This window comes from Girardinichthys multiradiatus, chromosome 19 (assembly GCF_021462225.1).
Source record: "Girardinichthys multiradiatus isolate DD_20200921_A chromosome 19, DD_fGirMul_XY1, whole genome shotgun sequence".
NCBI classification, from domain to species: Eukaryota; Metazoa; Chordata; class Actinopteri; order Cyprinodontiformes; family Goodeidae; genus Girardinichthys; species Girardinichthys multiradiatus.
In genome coordinates, this window is record NC_061811.1 from 1512418 (window position 1) to 1531257 (window position 18840).

Consider the following 18840-nt stretch of genomic DNA (forward strand, 5'->3'; position numbering starts at 1 on the left):
TCTATTTTAAACAGTCCAACTTTATTCCGATGTTGATCTTGCAATAAACTCAACATTTCGTGTTTATTTTATTTCCATAAATGTTTTTTATTCTAAACATTTTGACTTGATTTAAAACATTTATATTTCTTAACTAATGACTTTATTCTAGAATGTGTTTCTTTATTTTAAACTTCCTAACTTTATTCTGCAGTTACATTTAAACTGTGTACAAATTATTGGGACTTTATTTTAAAATTATTTTAAACTTTTTGATATCATTGTAGACATTTTCACTATCTTCTAAATAATAATAATAATAATAATAATAATAATAATATTCTTTGAATGATAATTTATAATTTTTTGACTATTTTTTTTTTAGTTCATTCTTTACATTCTGACTATTTGAAGTATTTCAACTTTATTTCAACATTATTACAAACTTTTTTTATATTTTGACATAATTATAAATATTTAACATTTACTGAAGATATTCCGACTTTATTTAAAACATGAACAATTTATTAATGGTGTAAATATTTAAGCATTTGACCTTAACATTTGGACTTTCCAAGGTTGTTACAGACTTGAGGAATCTGGTAATGTGCTTTCTGTTGAACATTTTGACTCTGTTCTAAATATTTTGGTTTATTTCCAGGATTTCCTGTTTATTCTATATGTTTCGACTTTATTCTACATGCGTTAATTTTATCAATAGATAATCCATTTTCTATACCCTCTTCTTCCATACTGGGTCGCCGGGGAGCTGGTGCCTATCTCCAGCGGTCTACGGTCCACCCTGGACAGGTCGCCAGTCCATCCGTGGGCATCAATAGACATTTTTACTTAAATTTTCAGAACAATCTAGAAACTGGAATGTAAAAAAAGGATTTCAGATTTTCCTTCATTAACCTGACAGTAAAGCCTGCTGTTTAAATAAGTGGACAAACAAAGAACAATAAAATTAGAAGAGAAAGTGAATGTTTCCTGAAGGAAACCTACATTAATGTTAGCGCCATCTTTGGGTCGGCCATCAGAAACAACCATACCTATGTGATACATCAGAATAAAGCAGAGAAGGACTTAGTTGTGTTTGTTTCTCAGACATTTACTAAAACTCTGGGGTGCCTCTTAAAATACTGGAGGAGGCAGCTGTTAAGGTCTCCTTCAGAACAACAAAGCCTCTCTAATGGACACAGAGTTCTGTTAAATAAAAAGGCTTCCCTAGTAAGGCTCAGAACCGGCCTCTGATGACCGGCCTAATTTGGCTCCGGCCTTAAAAGAATTAGCAGCTTTCTGTGTCTTGTGAATTCCCTTTTTCAGCTAAAGTCCTGAAGGACATCTTTGCTGCAGCCCTTGTAGATAGTCCATAAGTAATTAACAGCTTCTCCGCTTGTCTTTCTTTAAATATGCAGCACTTCAAGGCTCTCCAGAGGAAACGTAATTATATTCTGGCTTGAGGCTATTATGGATGGGTGAAGATCTTCAAGCAGCCTGTTTTAATGCAGTACTTTGGGGAAGGTGGGTTTTTAATATAATGTCATCGTTACAGCAGAAAACTGAAAGCAGGCCCAGGATGGATGGATGAATGGGTGTGAGGAAACTTTTGATTTCCTCAAACCTTTTTGTCTTGACTGGATTATAAGGATCTGGCTTTTATTACTGAAACTGACTTGTACCTGCAGAGACCGGATACTGTCTACCTTACTGCCATGGAAATCACTCTCTGTGCTGCAGCTACATTTTCATCCAAAAAGATCAGAACATTGAAAGGTTGGACTTTTTTTCAGTTAACTCTACCAGATCTAAACCCACTGAGAACCTTTTCCAAAAAAGGACAAAGGAAATCAACAAACTGCCTTGCTACAAAACCTTTGGAAAGTTTTTGTTCATTCAGCCGATCATCACAACCATTTTAGGTCTCAGGGAAAGAAAGAGAAGTGAGAATTGTCAGCAAACGTTTATTACTGAAATGGTCCTCCTGAAACCTTTCATGCAGCTTATAGACATAAAACAGAGACAGCTTGGAATGTAGTAAACTCACTGGACAAATACTTCAGACAGGAGATGTAATGAAGCCGTAAGGTGAAGTTCTATGGTCCTTCCAGCCAGAAACAGAGACCCAGACAAGCAAAACAACTCACAAAGTATTTAATGCTGATTTTATCATCTGTAAAATCCAAGTGCTTCAGTTATTTCACCAGGTATCATTCCAGTTCAGCACACTCAACATAATCTAATATTAAAATAAAATCATTCATGATTAGAAAATGGTAAAAAGCCATGGTTGTTTCACAACGCAGGTGATTTTAAAAGAAATATAACATGAAATCCCAAACACCTCTGAGGGGCAAATTTAACATCATCAATGAATCCAGATTAACAGCAGGCAAGGAGCTCATGGATAAACCACATTGTCCTCATTCTAGACGATGAAGGCAACTAATAACTCATCAGATCAGTAACAATCAGTCCTTAAAGGGATCCGAACACAAACAGAACATAGTTCAAACGGGGGAAACAGAATACAATCAGAAGCTCATGAGAACGTCTCGCTCATGCACGCTGGTGTAGAACGGCTTCCCAAACACAAAGGAGTGAAGCCCCGCCCTCAGCTTCTCTGCCAACGCCATGATGATGTTGAGGTCTCCTTCCACTTTCAGATCCAGGTCCATCTTCAGGTTCCGAAGAGATCGGAACGGCTTCCTTCCTTTCTGCCTGTGAACAGAGGAATGGACAGGTAAGTGTCAACATGTCAGGCTGCAGCTGTTCCTGACAGTGTCGGTCGGAAATATTCCACCTGAGCCTAATCACTCCTGTCATGGCACCCGTAAAATACCGCAGACCTCAGGCTGACGGCGACGTCATAAACATGACCTCACTGGTGCAAGTTAGTGACTGGTTTAGACTGATTCTGGGTCAGGAAGGAGAAAGAGAAACGTCCCAGCAGTGATCTGCGAAGGCGGCGCTCGCCGGGAGCACAGACGGCGAGGAGTGGAGCCCAGATGGATCGGTGACCGGGTCATCACAGGAAGGCAGGAGGGCAAACAAGCTGATGGACAGGGGAGTCTCAGATGAATTGAAGGAACAGAAGCACAACAGAGTGAGTTCATAAGGAACTGGAACAAGGCGTGGCAGGTGTCTGTGGGTCACCTTCCAGGCTGACTGTCTGAGGGAGGGCCGACTAATGAGGATCTCCTGTCAGGGATCTCATTGTGATCATAAAAACACCATTTAGCATTGAGATGATGATAACAGCACCTCTCAGAGGTTGAGCTATTTAAAGCTTGTCGAGCATCCCTTTCCTCCCTCGTGCTGTCATTGCTCGCCAGTAAAATGGGAGAAGCGGTCGCAGTCAGATGATGCTGAGGATTTATCAGCTAAACTGCCTCTCTCTTCCCGCCTCTAACTCACATTAGGGCTGAAACTGATTCCTGCCTTTTTCAATAAATCATCTTGTTAATGCATGAATCCCAGCAGCTTCATGAATCATTTAAACACTTCCTTCCAATGCAAACATGTACCATTCTAATTGTTTTTCCATTTGCTAATTAGTGCATCTCAAACCCGCACATAGTGTTGTTGACAGATTTACTCTTCATCAGGGTGCCCCTCATTGAGGCTGCATCTAAAGAAAGGTGCTTAATCTATACATCACTGGGCTGGAATGGTTTACCAAACTTTGTCCTTATTTACAGTAAAGATGAAGCCAAAATGGAAAAGCTGCGAGTCAGAAACTTTAATGAATTCACCATTATCAGTATGAATATAAAAACAGGAGTTTAGTCAGTTGGCTACTCAGGAGCACACCTATGTGTGTTAACACAATGCCAGGGTGGAAAGACATCTGCAGTGACCTGAAATCAGCAACTGTTGCTGCCCATCAACCTGGGGAAGCTTAGAAAGTCATCTCCAAACTCCCAGAAGTCCATCATTCTTCTCCGAGAAAGATTCTTCCAAAAGGAAGACATCACAGACAGCTGCCGACCTTCCCAGGAGTGGACGTCCCAGCAGATTCAGCCCCAGGTCAGAGCGTGAAGCTCAGAGAAATGACCTAAAGGGAGCTCCATCTCAGACTCTACAGGCCTCAGTTGGTAGGTCAAAGGTTATTACAGAGCAGTTAGAAAACATTGAACCAGTATGGCTGATGATGGGGGCTTGTTCTGCAGCCACAGGAACTGGGCACCTTGCAGTCATGTTGAGTGGGCCATGATCTCCTCTGCCAAGCAAAGCAACAACAGAACGGGTAAAAATGAAAAGAATGAAGTTTCTGCAGTGGCCTAGTCAAAGTCCAGAGCTCAACCTGATTCCAATGCTCTGATAAGACAGATATTAAATCTAAACAAATGGAAGAAGAGTGGTTCAAAACTCCTCCACAGCAACATGACAGACTGATAAATGACAGTCATCAACGACAGCTACATGGCATCCAGGAAGTATTATGTTACGGCCTCGCTCATAAATGGATTCAATTCATTTTCCTATCAAAGCCCCTCCTTTAGTATCTTGGCTGGATTCTCAGGGTCATTGTCCTCCTGAAAGAAGATCCATCTTCCCAGTCTGAGGTCAAGAGCGTTCTGGAGCAGGTTTTCATCCAGGATGTCTCTGTACATAGCTGTATTCATATTTTCTTCTAGTCTCCAAGTTCCTGCTGCTGAGAAACATCCCAAAAGCATCATGCTGCCACCACCATGCTTCGCTCTAGGGATGGTACTGTCCACATGATGGGCTGTGTCTGGTTTCCAGTAAACGCCTGGCATTCATGCAAAAACAGTTCAATCTTTGTTACATTAAACCAGAGACTTTTCTTTCTCTTGGACTGAGAGACCTTCGGGAACCTTTTGGTAAACTCCAGCAATGTGCCTTTTACTAAGCAGACGCTTTCTTCTGGCCACCCTACCATACAGACCAGACTGGCTGTTTGCTGCACAGATGTTTGTCCTTCTCTCCAGAGAGCAACTCTGGAGCTCTGACAGCATCAGAACATTCTCGGTCACTTCCTTGACTTAGGCCTGACTGTGGGACCTCCTGAAGACTTACCACATCCTGTCCAATCAACTGAATTTACCACAGCTGGTAGAAACAACTCAAGGTTGATGACTGGAAACACGAGGATTCTGAGGTCAATGTTGAGCTTCATGGAAAAGGCTGTGAATACTTATGTAGATGTGATTTCTTAGTTTTTAATTTTTAATATTTTTCATGAAGATTGTTTTTATGGGATGTTGTGTGTAAAAAACTAAATGTCGAAAAATAGAAGCGGTGTGAATACTTTCTGTGTGCAGTGGATGTTCATCTTTTGGTCCTATTTAAAGTATGATGACATCTAGAAACGTCCCCTCAGATGCTTCACTATCTTTCTCCATGGTTGTGGTTCTGAGCTGGGTGAAGGATGGACTGCTCCTCCTGCTGAACCTCTGGCTCTTATGGCCTCCTTACCTCCCGTTCCTCTCTGTGAGTTTTTGCTTTGACATACCACTCTTAATCTCGATTTAATCATCTGCTTACATCTGCAGAGGGCTAAATCTGAGCTGTCCACATCTCAATCCTATTTCACTAGCAAAGGCTGCGCTTCGATAGTCTACCCTACTCCATCTAGCTAATGGTTGCTGAGGTGCCTGTTGTGTCAGTTAGGTCTCTTACGTTTCGTCCTCGATGTACTTCAGCAGCGTGAGGGCCTTCCTGTGGAGCAGCAGCAGGAACTGGGCCAGGTAGGTGCTCCTCAGGGACAGACCCGGCTTCAGCATGAACACCTGGGAATAACGCAGGATGTCAATTAGCAGTCCGAGCTGTTGCCCTCTTCAAATACATGAATAAAATCCTCCAACATCCCGACCATGACAAGGACAGCTGCAGCCCTGAGTGGACGGAATAAACGCTGGTTGTTGGAAATAGATTCTACTGTTGTGTGTCTGAAAGATCCATCGGGCTTCAGGAAGAGAAACATTTTCCGTTTGCTGTGCAACAGAAACAACAGAAGAAAGGCAACCACCAAGATGTGGTTGAAAGCTGCTACTCTCTGCAGAAAGGCTCTCATGGTGCCAACAGGCGGCACACATTTTACAATCCAGTTTGCACATAATGTGTGCAGAAGTCTCAACACTGCATAATGTTGGACGGATCACCCAGAAACTCCTTGTTCATGTCATTTTAGGGCACTCAGGTGCATCTCAACAAGTTAGAAAATCATCAAAAACTTAATTTATTTTAGTAATTTGGTTCAAAAAGAGGAACTCATGTAATCATATAGACAGAGGTACATACACTCACCGGTCACTTTATTAGGTACACCTGTCCAACTGCTCTTAATGCAAATTTCTAATCAGCCAATCACATGAAGCAACTCAATGCATTTAGGTATGTAGACATGGTCAAGATTTGCTGCAGTTCAAACCAAGCATCAGAACGGGGAAGAAAGGTGATTTAAGTGACTTTGAACGTAGCATGGTTGTTGGTGCCAGACGGGCTGGTCTGAGTATTTCAGAAACTGCTGATCTACTGGGATTTTCACCCACTACCATCTCTAGGGTTTACAGAGAATGGTTCGAAAAAGAGAAAATATCCAGTCATCAGCAGTTCTGTGGGCACAAATGCCTTGTTGATGCCAGAGATCAGAGGATAATGTCCAGACTGGTTGGAGCTGATAGAAAGGCAACAGTAACTCAAATAACCACTTGTTACAACCAAGGCATGCAGAAGATCATCTCTGAGCACACAACACATCGAACCTTGAGGCGGATGGGCTACAGCAGCAGAAGACCACACCTGGTGCCACTCCTATCAGCTAAGAACAGGAAACTGTGGCTACAATTCACACAGACTCACCAAAACTGGACAACAGAAGATTGGAAAAATGTTGCCTGGTCTGATGAGTCTCGATTTCTGCTGCGACATTCGGATGGTCGGGTCAGAATTTGGCGTCAACATCATGAAAGCATGGACCTCCACAGCCACCAGATCTCAATCCAATAGAGCACCTTTGGGATGTGGTGGAACGAGGGATTCTCATCATGGATGCAGCTGACAAATCTGCAGCATCTGTGTGATGCTATCATGTCAATATGGACCAAAATCTCTGAGGAATGTTTCCAGAACCTTGTTGAATCTATGCCACCAAGGATTAAGGCAGTTCTGAAGGCAAAAGGGGATCCAACCCGGTACTAGCAAGGTGTACCTAATAAAGTGGCCGGTGAGTGTATTTCAAGTGTTTCTGTTACTTTTGCATGAATTACTGCATCACTCTCATCCTACAGGTCTCAGGCCAGTCTGCTGGTGTTACCATGGTGATTAAAGCAGGTATTGGTACTTTGGGCAACTTCCAATTTGTCCTGTTTTACAGTTTAACACTAACAGAACATATGAGTGACATTTTAAATGGGATAAATGAACTCAACCAATCAGAAACGCTTTGAGCCTTTCCTCCATAAAGCTCCAACCCAGAGGTCCATGGTGATTTCAAAGGTTCTACCTTCCTACCAGGGTCATTGGTCCCTGACTCCTGCAGGCACCAAGAAATAGACTCATGAAAAAGATTCCATCAGTGGGAACACACCTTCAGTATTTCATCTGGATCAGTAACTTTCTCAATACTGCTTTTACTTTATTCTTATTTTGTGACAATTAAAGTTGGTTTTCTTTTAGAAGATCTTAAAAGTTTCTTACCTCATCTATAAAAGATTTGACCAACGTGTCCTCATGCATGACATCTTGGAAGATATTCCTGGGAAAATGGAAAAGGGAAATTTCATTTGATTTCATTCTTGGGGACTTATTTCAAAGATTTTTAAAGAAAATGCAAGCTAGGGTCTGAGATGTTCTTACAGGTCGGGAGTGAAGGTTTCGTCAGTGTGGATCACCATTTCTGGAGGAATATCCTCTTCGCTGTCAGTCTTCCAGAGCGCATTCAGCTCGGATCGCATGTAGCGCCGCTGGTTGTAGGTGTGTTCGTGGCATGGAGGCATCTGCTTGACGGTGTTGATGTCCACATCAATGTGCGTGGTCGGGTAAGGAGAGTAGAGCACCTGACGGAACGGTAGGACGAAGCTGCCGGTCGAGTCCTGGGATGCAGACAGTGTCAATGTGAAACAGCAGGTATAAATCCCAGCCTGCAGGATGAGACGGAGCTGGTAGCTACCTTGAGAAGGCCCTGAACAAACAGACCCGTGTCGTATTTGAAGGAGGAGTTGGCCCTGCAGAGACGAGAACATTTCCTCTCAGCTGGAGTGAGGAAGATGCAGAGAGTCCGGACAATCTGGAGACAGAAAAGCAGAGCCTTAGAGAACTGGCTTCCCACCATTTTACACTGGAACAATAATCATTCAAATGCATTTCCATTTCCAAGCCTGGTCCAAATTTAAAACAACTAACTGTGTCCTGCTTGGATTGGCTGTTCAGATATGTGCTTACCATCAGCAGAACACAGTTTTCAACCATTCAGCATTTTAATTTCTGCTGTTTAAAGCCCTCAGTTTGAGCCATTAAACCAGCTGGGCTTTTCAGGTTCTGAGGATCAACCTGCAGCTTCTCCATATTACAGCACATTATCAGTTTAAACATACAGTACGTTAGTTAAAATTCAGCTTTGTAAATGTGTTTGTTACAGTAAAATGCACCTTGTTTATTTTCTCTGGGTTGCTTCCGACCACAATTGAGCAGCCACACGTCTGTAGATGAGAGCTGATGGCTCTGAAACGCAGAGACAAATGCAGGAAAATTAGAGCTAATTAGTTACTAATGAGCTACACTGATCTATTTAATAATTACAGCTGAGCTGGAATCAGTGAGTCTGAGAAAGATTTAGATGCAGGTAGGAAAGGAAAACGTCATCTTAGGCCTGTGTTCTGTCTCTTCATGCCATATTCTTCCTGTAAAGGCAAATATTTACACTGGTCCACATAATAAAACCCAGCTTCAAAACAACTTTAAAATCATCACAGGAGGCCAAGCCAGCAAATGCCTTCAGCTCTGAACATTTAAAGCTCCTCTGCTCCTCACTAATGGGTGATTTCGCCTTCATCCTTCCTCTGTGGAGAACTTCTGCTAAGAGCAGCAACATCACTCATCATTGGACGGTTGACTGGTGTTAAATGGTCATTGTTCATCATCTGTCTCCATTTGGCTGAGGTGGATTACTTACTTGTGGAGGAAACCCTCATGGCAGCTGTCCCCGATGTCATCATCATTTAGCACGGTGTCTTTTATCTGCTCAGCAGGAACCAAACAAATGAGTCCTTGTTAAAATGGCCCACATCAAAGAAAACACAGCTAATATGTTTTAATACAATAAAAATATGAAGCATTTTCTAGCTACGTCCAGTCAGTGTCAACACGATCCAGATCACAGCACCAACTCAGCAGCAACAATGTAAACTGGACAGCAGAGGAATTACTCAGCGTTTGCAGCTGTTGTGTTTGTGTGCAGCTTACATCTATATCTTCAGGCACGCCGTGTGATTTCATCGAGGCCAGCAGCTCCATGATGGGCGCGATCTCCAAGCTCAGCACTGAGATGATGTTGTAGCCCTGATGTTAAAGGAAGGAAGAAATGACAAGCTTAAATAAATCCTACAGGCAGGAGATGGAGGCAAACACATCGAAAACAATGATTCGCTGCTCAGGTTTCAGGACAACAAACTCATCTACAGAGACGTTCTTGAATGGAAACACAGACCAAGTGAAAAACATGAAGATGTCTTTTTCTGCAACATCTCAGATTAAGTTCAGAAAAGGGAACTGGAAATACAGGTGCATCTGAATAAATAAGAAAATGGTGGAAAAGTTCATTTATTTTGATAAAAAATGGATTTTGAATCCAGAAATGTGCTCCTACTGGACAACATGTTCATGCTCTGCACAGTAAGTGCACTCAGAATTTGGCTGGACCTCCTCTCGTATGAATTACTACATCAAAGCAGCGTGGCATGGAGGAGAAGGCCCAGGTGGCTCTGACACCAGCCTTCAGCTCGTCTGCATTGTTGGTTCTGGTGTCTCTCTTCTTCTTGACAGCAACCCATAGACTCTCGGGTTTAGGCCAGGTCAGTTTGCTGGTGAGAGTGAATCAGATATTAGTACTTCTGGTACCTTGGGTTGGTGAAGTTCTGACCACAGCTCCATTCCACACCTTGTGAAGCCCTCTCAAACTCTTAAATGGGCTTTGCTTCACAAACCTCTCAGGGCTGCAGCTATCCTTGTTCCTGGTGCACCTTTTCTACTAAGGTTTTTCCTTCCACTTAATTTTCCACTAACATGCTTGCACTCTGTAAACAACCGGCTTCTTTAACATTAGGAGCCTTACCATAACTGTCTAAGAAACTGAATTAAAGCCAGAACAATCAAACTTAACAGATATAAACAGTTGCCCATACGTTTACATACCCTTTCAGGACTGCTTAGTCCTTCGAGAAGATATGACTGATAACACAACAACCTTTCTTTCACTGAGTGTTGGTGATTGGTTGAAGCCATTTATTATTAAACAACAGTGTTGGCTCTTTCTAAATCATAATGATAACAGAAACAACTAAGTGACCCTGATGACAGTTTAAAAACCCTGGAAGATTTGGCAGGATAACAATACATACAGAGGTTGGACAATGAAACTAAAACACCTGTCATTTTAGTGTGGGAGGTTTCATGGCTAAATTGGACCAGCCTGGTAGCCAGTCTTCATTGATTGCACATTGCACCAGTAAGAGCAGAGTGTGAAGGTTCAATTATCAGGGTAAGAGCACAGTTTTGCTCAAAATATTGAAATGCACACAACATTATGGGTGACATACCAGAGTTCAAAAGAGGACAAATTGTTGGTGCACGTCTTGCTGGCACATCTGTGACCAAGACAGCAAGTCTTTGTGATGTATCAAGAGCCACGGTATCCAGGGTAATGTCAGCATACCACCAAGAAGGACGAACCACATCCAACAGGATTAACTGTAGACGCAAGAGGAAGCTGTCTGAAAGGGATGTTCGGGTGATAACCCGGATTGTATCCAAAAAACATAAAACCACGGCTGCCCAAATCACGGCAGAATTAAATGTGCACCTCAACTCTCCTGTTTCCACCAGAACTGTCCGTCAGGAGCTCCACAGGGTCAATATACACGGCCGGGCTGCTATAGCCAAACCTTTGGTCACTCATGCCAATGCCAAACGTTGGTTTCAATGGAGCAAGGAGCGCAAATCTTGGGCTGTGGACAATGTGAAACATGTATTGTTCTCTGATGAGTCCACCTTTACTGTTTTCCCCACATCCGGGAGAGTTACGGTGTGGAGAAGCCCCAAAGAAGCGTACCACCCAGACTGTTGCATGCCCAGAGTGAAGCATGGGGGTGGATCAGTGATGGTTTGGGCTGCCATATCATGGCATTCCCTTGGCCCAATACTTGTGCTAGATGGGCGTGTCACTGCCAAGGACTACCGAACCATTCTTGAGGACCATGTGCATCCAATGGTTCAAACATTGTATCCTGAAGGCGGTGTCGTGTATCAGGATGACAATGCACCAATACACACAGCAAGACTGGTGAAAGATTGGTTTGATGAACATGAAAGTGAAGTTGAACATCTCCCATGGCCTGCACAGTCACCAGATCTAAATATTATGGAGCCACTTTGGGGTGTTTTGGAGGAGCGAGTCAGGAAACGTTTTCCTCCACCAGTATCACATAGTGACCTGGCCACTATCCTGCAAGAAGAATGGCTTAAAATCCCTCTGACCACTGTGCAGGACTTGTAGATGTCATTCCTAAGATGAATTGATGCTGTATTGGCCACAAAAGGAGGCCCTACACCATACTAATAAATTATTGTGGTCTAAAACCAGGTGTTTCACTTTCATTCTCCAACCCGTGTACTTGTTAGCACATGGGTTTGTTTAATTGGCTACTTAAGGTAACCATGCTCACCTGTGGCCTGTTTGCTTCTACCCAGTGTGTGTATAAAAGACCAGTGAGTTTCTGGGCTCCTGACAGACACCTGGAGGTTTCATCAAGTGATACATAGACTCTGCCAGACTCAGAGTCATGGGGATCAGAGGTGGGAGAAGGTAGCTGAACTTTTACAAACACGGAACAGCTTTAAAAAACATGTCCAGGGAGCCAGGAGTTCAAACTCTATTTAAAAGGTAGAAAATGAAGGTTTCTGTTGCACCAGACCCACAGTTAGGTCGACCAACAACTGCCACGAAACATGTATGGTAAACTCGCAGTGTTTCAGTACGAACGGTCCAGCTGCCAGAGAAAACTACATCAGTGACACAAAGCAGCCTGCCAACAGTACACCAAACAGAGACAAGCCTGAAAACCTCTGGAGAAAACATCATATGGAGAAATGAGACCAAACATTGACTCTGAAGGCCACAACTATCAACGCCACATTTAGAGAGGAGTCAATAAGACCTATGATGAAAAGTACACTATTCCTTCAGTAAAACACGGAGGAGGATCACTCATGGTTTGGGGATGTGTGAGTAACAAAGGCACAGGAAGGTTCTCATAACATTAGCCCTCATAAGCCTGGAAGCAGAACATGAGATGGACCTCCAACAGAACAATGATGCAAACACAAGACCAAGTGGACCTGTCCCTGGATACAGCAGGAAAAAGTGAAGGTTCTGATGAAGCTACTAAGACTTTGGTGAAATCCCAAACATGCAACAACAGAACAAGATCCTGGATACCAGTGGCTGATCAGGATGGATGGATGGTAAAGAGATAACTGTGTTATAGAAGCAAAATATGAAGGAACTGTGAGGAAAGCAAAGACTTTTGCTTGTATAACTGCTTATTACCTCATATAACAAATATAATCTCTTAATTACAAAAAACAATCTCATTATTAAGAGAAATAGTTGTGTGGTTATGATATTAGCCACATTATTGGACCTAGAACATTTCACTTAACCATGTGGTGCATCCGTTGGCCCAGTGACCTTGTGAGGAACTTGGCTATGCAGGCAGTTCAGTGGGTAAATAATGAATTCTGTGTTGCCACAGTCTAAAACTCTGCTCCTTTGGGTTAATTGGTGACTCTAAGTTGACCTTAAGAAGGAGCATCAGCATGCATGGGTGGTCTGGACTGGTAGCCTGTCAAGGACTCGGCCAATGGGAGCAGGGGTGACCTGGGGTGATCTGGTGTGAATGCAGAGTGCAGGAGTTAGAAAAGGAAAGTCTGCAGTAATGAGAGCACACCTTCTGCATCCAGATCCGACCCTTCCGGATGACGTGCTTCAGCCGCTCCACGCAGACGGCGTGCAGGGGCAGGTAGAAGGCCAACTCTGTCTGAGGCAGAATAATGGACAGGGCGCACGTGTTCTTATCCCCCTTAAGCTCGCCGTCGAAGATCAAGGAAACAATGATGACGCCCTTTTCAGCCAGCACGAAGAACTTCACGTCAACAGCACCGCACTCTGCACTCCGGAGAATCTCTCCATTGAGTGTGTGGTTGGCCAGGAACGTGACCTCGCCATCACTGAGGTACATCAGCTGATCACCTTTCGGAATCCAGATGTGTCGCACACGTGGGCCCAGGATGTTGTCCCAGTAGGCAAAGGTGGCTGCCAGTAGCGGACATTCTCCTTCAACAGCTACCTCTGTCTTTGCTACAGCCGGTGACTGTGGTGGACAGCCAGAAGACATTGGACCGGCCCAGAGAGGTCTTCAAAACAGTGTCCTTCAATAAACCTACATCATTAACAGAAAATTATTATTATTTTCATTATTATATATTATTATATCTGATGTATGCAGAGTGGTGGGTGGATGGATGGATGGATGAACAGGTGAGATGGATAAAACTTACAGGGTCCTGAATTTATTTATTTTTTTCCAAATTGTATTTTATTTTTCCATATTTATCCAGACCAAGAAAGTCTTTGATTCCAGACTCAGTCCCAACCCTGTGAATTATCTGGAAAAGGTTGCTCCAACACAAAGAGAGCAGATGGCAGAGCTCAAGATGTTCAGTATGTTGGACAGAGGATGCTGGAGAAGAACAAGAGGAAAAGCACAGAGAAGCTTCATGGAGGTGATGGAGGAGTGTTGGTGTGACAGAGGAGGATGTTAGAGGAAGGTCTGGGATAAAACCGACATGAAACAAGCTTCTCAGAGGAAATGAAAGTGATCTGTGTGAGATCTTCCTACAGTCAGCTGACCCGGTGGGGGCAGCGAGGGGGTAACCAGAGTCCATTAAGAATACGAGAAGATCGCCTTTAAACTGCCTTTATTTGCACAACAGAAAACCATAAAACGCTTTTCCATCAAACCTGCGTTTCTAAACAATTCGGCTTTGGTGATGAAATAATCTGAATTTTCCTAACAGCCGCAGACTTGACATTAAAGCATATTTCTGGAAAATACGAGGCTGATGTGAGGGAAGGCGGCTGGACATTTCAGATTTAATACATCATTTAAATTAATCCAGGTCCTAATGACATTACATGGACATTAACTCATATAAATGATATAAAATACGGTTGATGTGAAATCAGAGGTATGCTAACTCAGGCTATGTGACAGGAAATGAATCACACGGTTCTGACGTACCTTTCCGGTCTTTTCTGAGCCAAATCCCTAAACTACAGCTCTTCCAACATGAGCTATGCTCAGCTCCTACTGACAACCACCTGCTGACGGAGTCAATTTAAAGGTAGTTTGCTAGGCTGCTGTTTGTTTTGGTCTCTTTTTGCTCTTCTTTGTACGTCAGATGTACGTCACTATCAGGGGGGCGTACAGCGACCTCTGCTGGCTGAGGTGAGGCGGTGAACCGTGAGTCAATGATGTCATTTTTGAATTAGGTGTTTAGACAATACAAATGGATCTGAGTGCAGACAGCACAGGCTGTGGTCCTCCTGACTGTGGTGTGACACCAGATTAATTGATCATCATCTCAGTCCAGCAAAATGCTTTGTTTTCTCCTCCTCCTCCCCTTGAATCACCCAGGCGTTTATTTGCACCATGGCTTCCAGGAGAGCATGGTTGCAGCAAATGTTTACATGCTTATTGTAAAAAGATTAGTTTTATTTGCCGCCTCTTGTATAACGAACAGAACAATCATCGGATATTTCTCTGGTTCTGAGATTACTTAAATCTAACCAATTAAGACTACAAATTCACATCAGACCCACACTGTTTTTATTTCTTGAACAACAAGAAGGGCAAATGAAAAAAATAAGTACACCCAATAATTCAGCAGCTTGTACTGCTACCTTTAACAGCTATAACTCTCATTTGTGTATCATTTATTTTGGCCCAATCATGTAAAATGACCCAGTTTGTACCAAGCTTCAGCTGTTGGACAGACGCCCTCATATCTGACTCTAGAATACATTGGTATACAGAAGAGTTCATGGTCCAATCAATGATTGGAAGGTGTCCTGGACTCCAAAACAAGCCCAAATCATTACCCTCTCCTCCATTCTTGACAGTTGGTATGAATTGTTTTTGCTGATCTGCTCAGACAGTTTGGCTTTAGAAATGTATAACACTTCCCAGGTTGACCAGCAACAACAGTTGCTCTCTAAGGGCATTGCTGATGACCTCTCATCTTAGCATTGTGTTAACACACATCTGTTTGTTCCATGCAAGCCAACTGCCAGAGCTCCCGCCATTATGTAACTGGTAAATGGACTGAATGTACAGGTGTTGAACAATGAAACTGAAACACCTGGTTTTAGACCACAATAATTTATTAGTATGGTGTAGGGCCTCCTTTTGCGGTCAATACAGCATCAATTCGTCTTGGGAATGACATATACAAGTCCTGCACAGTGGTCAGAGGGATTTTAAGCCATTCTTCTTGCAGGATAGTGGCCAGGTCACTACGTTATACTGGTGGAGGAAAACGTTTCCTGACTCGCTCCTCCAAAACACCCCAAAGTGGCTCAATAATATTTAGATCTGGTGACTGTGCAGGCCATGGGAGATGTTCAACTTCACTTTCATGTTCATCAAACCAATCTTTCACCAGTCTTGCTGTGTGTATTGGTGCATTGTCATCCTGATACACGGCACCGCCTTCAGGATACAATGTTTGAACCATTGGATGCACATGGTCCTCAAGAATGGTTCAGTAGTCCTTGGCAGTGACACGTCCATCTAACACAAGTATTGGGCCAAGGGAATGCCATGATATGGCAGCCCATACCATCACTGATCCACCCCCATGCTTCACTCTGGGCATGCAACAGTCTGGGTGGTACGCTTCTTTGGGGCTTCTCCACACCGTAACTCTCCTGGATGTGGGGAAAACAGTAAAGGTGGACTCATCAGAGAACAATACATGTTTCACATTGTCCACAGCCCAAGATTTGTGCTCTTTGCACCATTGAAACCAACGTTTGGCATTGGCATGAGTGACCAAAGGTTTGGCTATAGCAGCCCGGCCGTGTATATTGACCCTGTGGAGCTCCTGATGGACAGTTCTGGTGGAAACAGGAGAGTTGAGGTGCACATTTAATTCTGCCATGATTTCAGCAGTCGTGGTTTTATGTTTTTTGGATACAATCCAGGTTAGCACCCGAACATCCCTTTCAGACAGCTTCCTCTTGCGTCCACAGTTAATCCTGTTGGATGTGGTTCATCCTTCTTGGTGGTATGCTGACATTACCCTGGATACCGTGGCTCTTGATGTTGGAATAATTTAATATAGATTTATCTTATATTTTCTCCTAATCTTTAACTTGACTATTTGATCTCATAACCTTTCATGATGTTTGTGTGAGTAAAGGATGTGTGAGTTTGTCTGCAGGCAAAGGTCATAAAATGGAGCTGAGCTTGCGAAAAAGGAAGCAGTCCAGTTGAGGAGGTCATAAAGAGGGGCTGATTGCACTGAACAAAAGGGCAGAGCTGACCCTGCAAGATGAAAGAGGACTGTGGAAATGTGTTGTTAATGGATAAAGCTGTTCATGACTTGTTTACGATGCAGCTGTTGTTTTCCCCCATCCTTTAGAGAACAATGTTTTTGTAAATAGGGACCCCCAAAGATAATAAAAGAGAGGATTCGGGCAGTTGCTGTTCAGAGCGGTGCGAGATCTGTAACTGAGCACATCTGACCGTTCTCCTCGCAAAGCGAGTAAAAAACTAATACTTTGTCTCTCTTTTCTTTTTGTGATGTTAATAAATATTGTTGACACTTGATACATCACAAAGACTTGTTGTCTTGGTCACAGATGCGCCAGCAAGACGTGCACCAACAATTTGTCCTCTTTTGAACTCTGGTATGTCACCCATAATGTTGTGTGCATTTCAATATTTTGAGTAAAACTGTGCTCTTACCCTGCTAATTGAACCTTCACACTCTGCTCTTACTGGTGCAATGTGCAATCAATGAAGACTGGCTACCAGGCTGGTCCAATTTAGCCATGAAACCTCCCACACTAAAATGACAGCTGTTTCAGTTTCATTGTCCAACCCCTGTATATGTTGCTGCATTAGTCAAGTCTAGCTCAGTCATACCTACCACTCAAATTGCTTTACATTAGAGCCTGGTGTAAAGCATTCACAAACATCCATTAATATGCAGACAAACAGATTGATAGGCAATTTGGGGTTAAGTGCCTTGCCCAGGGGCAAACCAACATGTGGCAGGAGGAAGTTGGAATCAAACACCACAATGTTTGGTTTGCAAGATGACAACTCAGTCACCGGTCAGTGTGGAGGAGCTCACACTGACCGGTGACTGGTTAATCAATGCATTCGATTAGCAGCCACTGGTTGTTACTTTCCCTCTTAAAAGCCATGAAAGCAGGGGGGGTGTACTTATTTATTTTACACAACGTCTCCATTTTGGCGTCATCTTTGCTGTGTTTCATATCTTATAGTGTTCTGATATGCGAGGCTCTTTAACTAGATGGTGGCGCTTTTCCTCATTTTGCCTGCTGATTTTTCCTGTTTGGACGCATTAGACAGGCTCATCTGTTGCAGGGAAAACCAAAGCCTTCATCACTCATACATGCACAGGAATCATGTCATCATTGGGTGAAGACTGCTCTCCAGTCAGCCTCACACCTGTGTATCTGTGTTGTCTACATACTGATGGACAGTGTTGCTCAGAAGAGACGACTGATTGAAATGGTAATTCTAAGCCTGGGTTGCTCAGAGACTGTACAGCTCTAGCAAACAAAACAGTTGGCTCAGATTATGTAACACAATTACATCAAGAGCTCTGTATGGCATACTCAATGGTTCTGCCATAAATACACATTTCTGGTGCCGTTCTGCCCTAGTTCTTGCAATAATCTGACTAGATGTCTGACCCCAGGTGGCATCTATAACCATCATTCGATTTTTTGCTGCCATTTTCAATTTCCTCTGAAATCTTTTTGGACCTGCTGCAATCCAGAACAGCAAATCTCACCGACTAAATCAGAAATGGAAGGGCTTCAAATATCAAGCACTTACCATGTTTGGGTTTCAGTCATGTGGTTCCAATCCTTTCCTAAACCACCTTTACTCCTGATGTGCAGTGAGCTCCCCAGTGGGGATGGTTAGATTAGTCGTAACAGATTGATCAGTAGATCATTGTTGCTCTGAGTCTATTTTACTACCATTAGCTGCCTTTAATGCCCCAATTAGAGTATGGATCAAGCCTTTTCTGTTCACACAGCTCTTTACAACAGTTAGATAGTAGTAACAGCAGGGAGAGTTCTGAAAGTCTTGGTTCAAACTTAAGAAATTATTTAATTAGGCCACAAAATATGTTTTCAAATATAACTAACAGTTAATATGATTTTAGAGACTTTAACTATATTTAGATTGAGTCAAATATGGACAGAAAATCCAAAATCTTGTCTGATACGATCAGTTATGTGCAAGGTGGAAATTCTTCTGATAATCTTGTGGTTTCTCTCTCACCTCCTCCTGC

The 18840-nt window shown here is 43.0% G+C and overlaps 1 protein-coding gene across 2 annotated transcripts; it reads right to left on the minus strand.

Annotated features, from left to right (window-relative positions):
- Positions 1–1927: 1927 nt before the first annotated feature.
- On the minus strand, positions 1928–14691 carry c9orf72 (C9orf72-SMCR8 complex subunit). Of its 2 annotated transcripts, XM_047346091.1 has the most exons (11): positions 14523–14691; positions 13780–13961; positions 13170–13661; positions 9409–9504; positions 9119–9183; positions 8595–8667; positions 8117–8233; positions 7804–8039; positions 7645–7702; positions 5626–5735; positions 1928–2700 (listed from the first exon to the last, which is right to left on the minus strand). In XM_047346091.1, the coding sequence occupies exons 3-11, from the start codon at positions 13614–13616 to the stop codon at positions 2514–2516; spliced, it is 1389 nt and encodes a 462-aa protein (XP_047202047.1). In that variant the 5' UTR covers positions 13617–13661; positions 13780–13961; positions 14523–14691; the 3' UTR covers positions 1928–2513. The 2 variants fall into 2 exon arrangements, with proteins under 2 accessions (XP_047202047.1, XP_047202046.1); XM_047346090.1 differs by lacking the exon at positions 13780–13961 and having other exon boundaries at positions 14523–14690.
- Positions 14692–18840: the final 4149 nt, after the last annotated feature.

Excerpts from the sequence above, each read along its gene's own strand:
- c9orf72 (XM_047346091.1), bottom strand. The coding sequence starts at position 13,616 with ATGTCTTCTGGCTGTCCACCACAGTCACCGGCTGTAGCAAAGACAGAG. Across the intron at positions 8,040-8,116 it reads TTGTTCAGGGCCTTCTCAAG|GACTCGACCGGCAGCTTCGT; the intron begins GTAGCTACCAGC and ends TCTGCATCCCAG. Across the intron at positions 7,703-7,803 it reads GAAACCTTCACTCCCGACCT|GAATATCTTCCAAGATGTCA; the intron begins GTAAGAACATCT and ends CCATTTTCCCAG.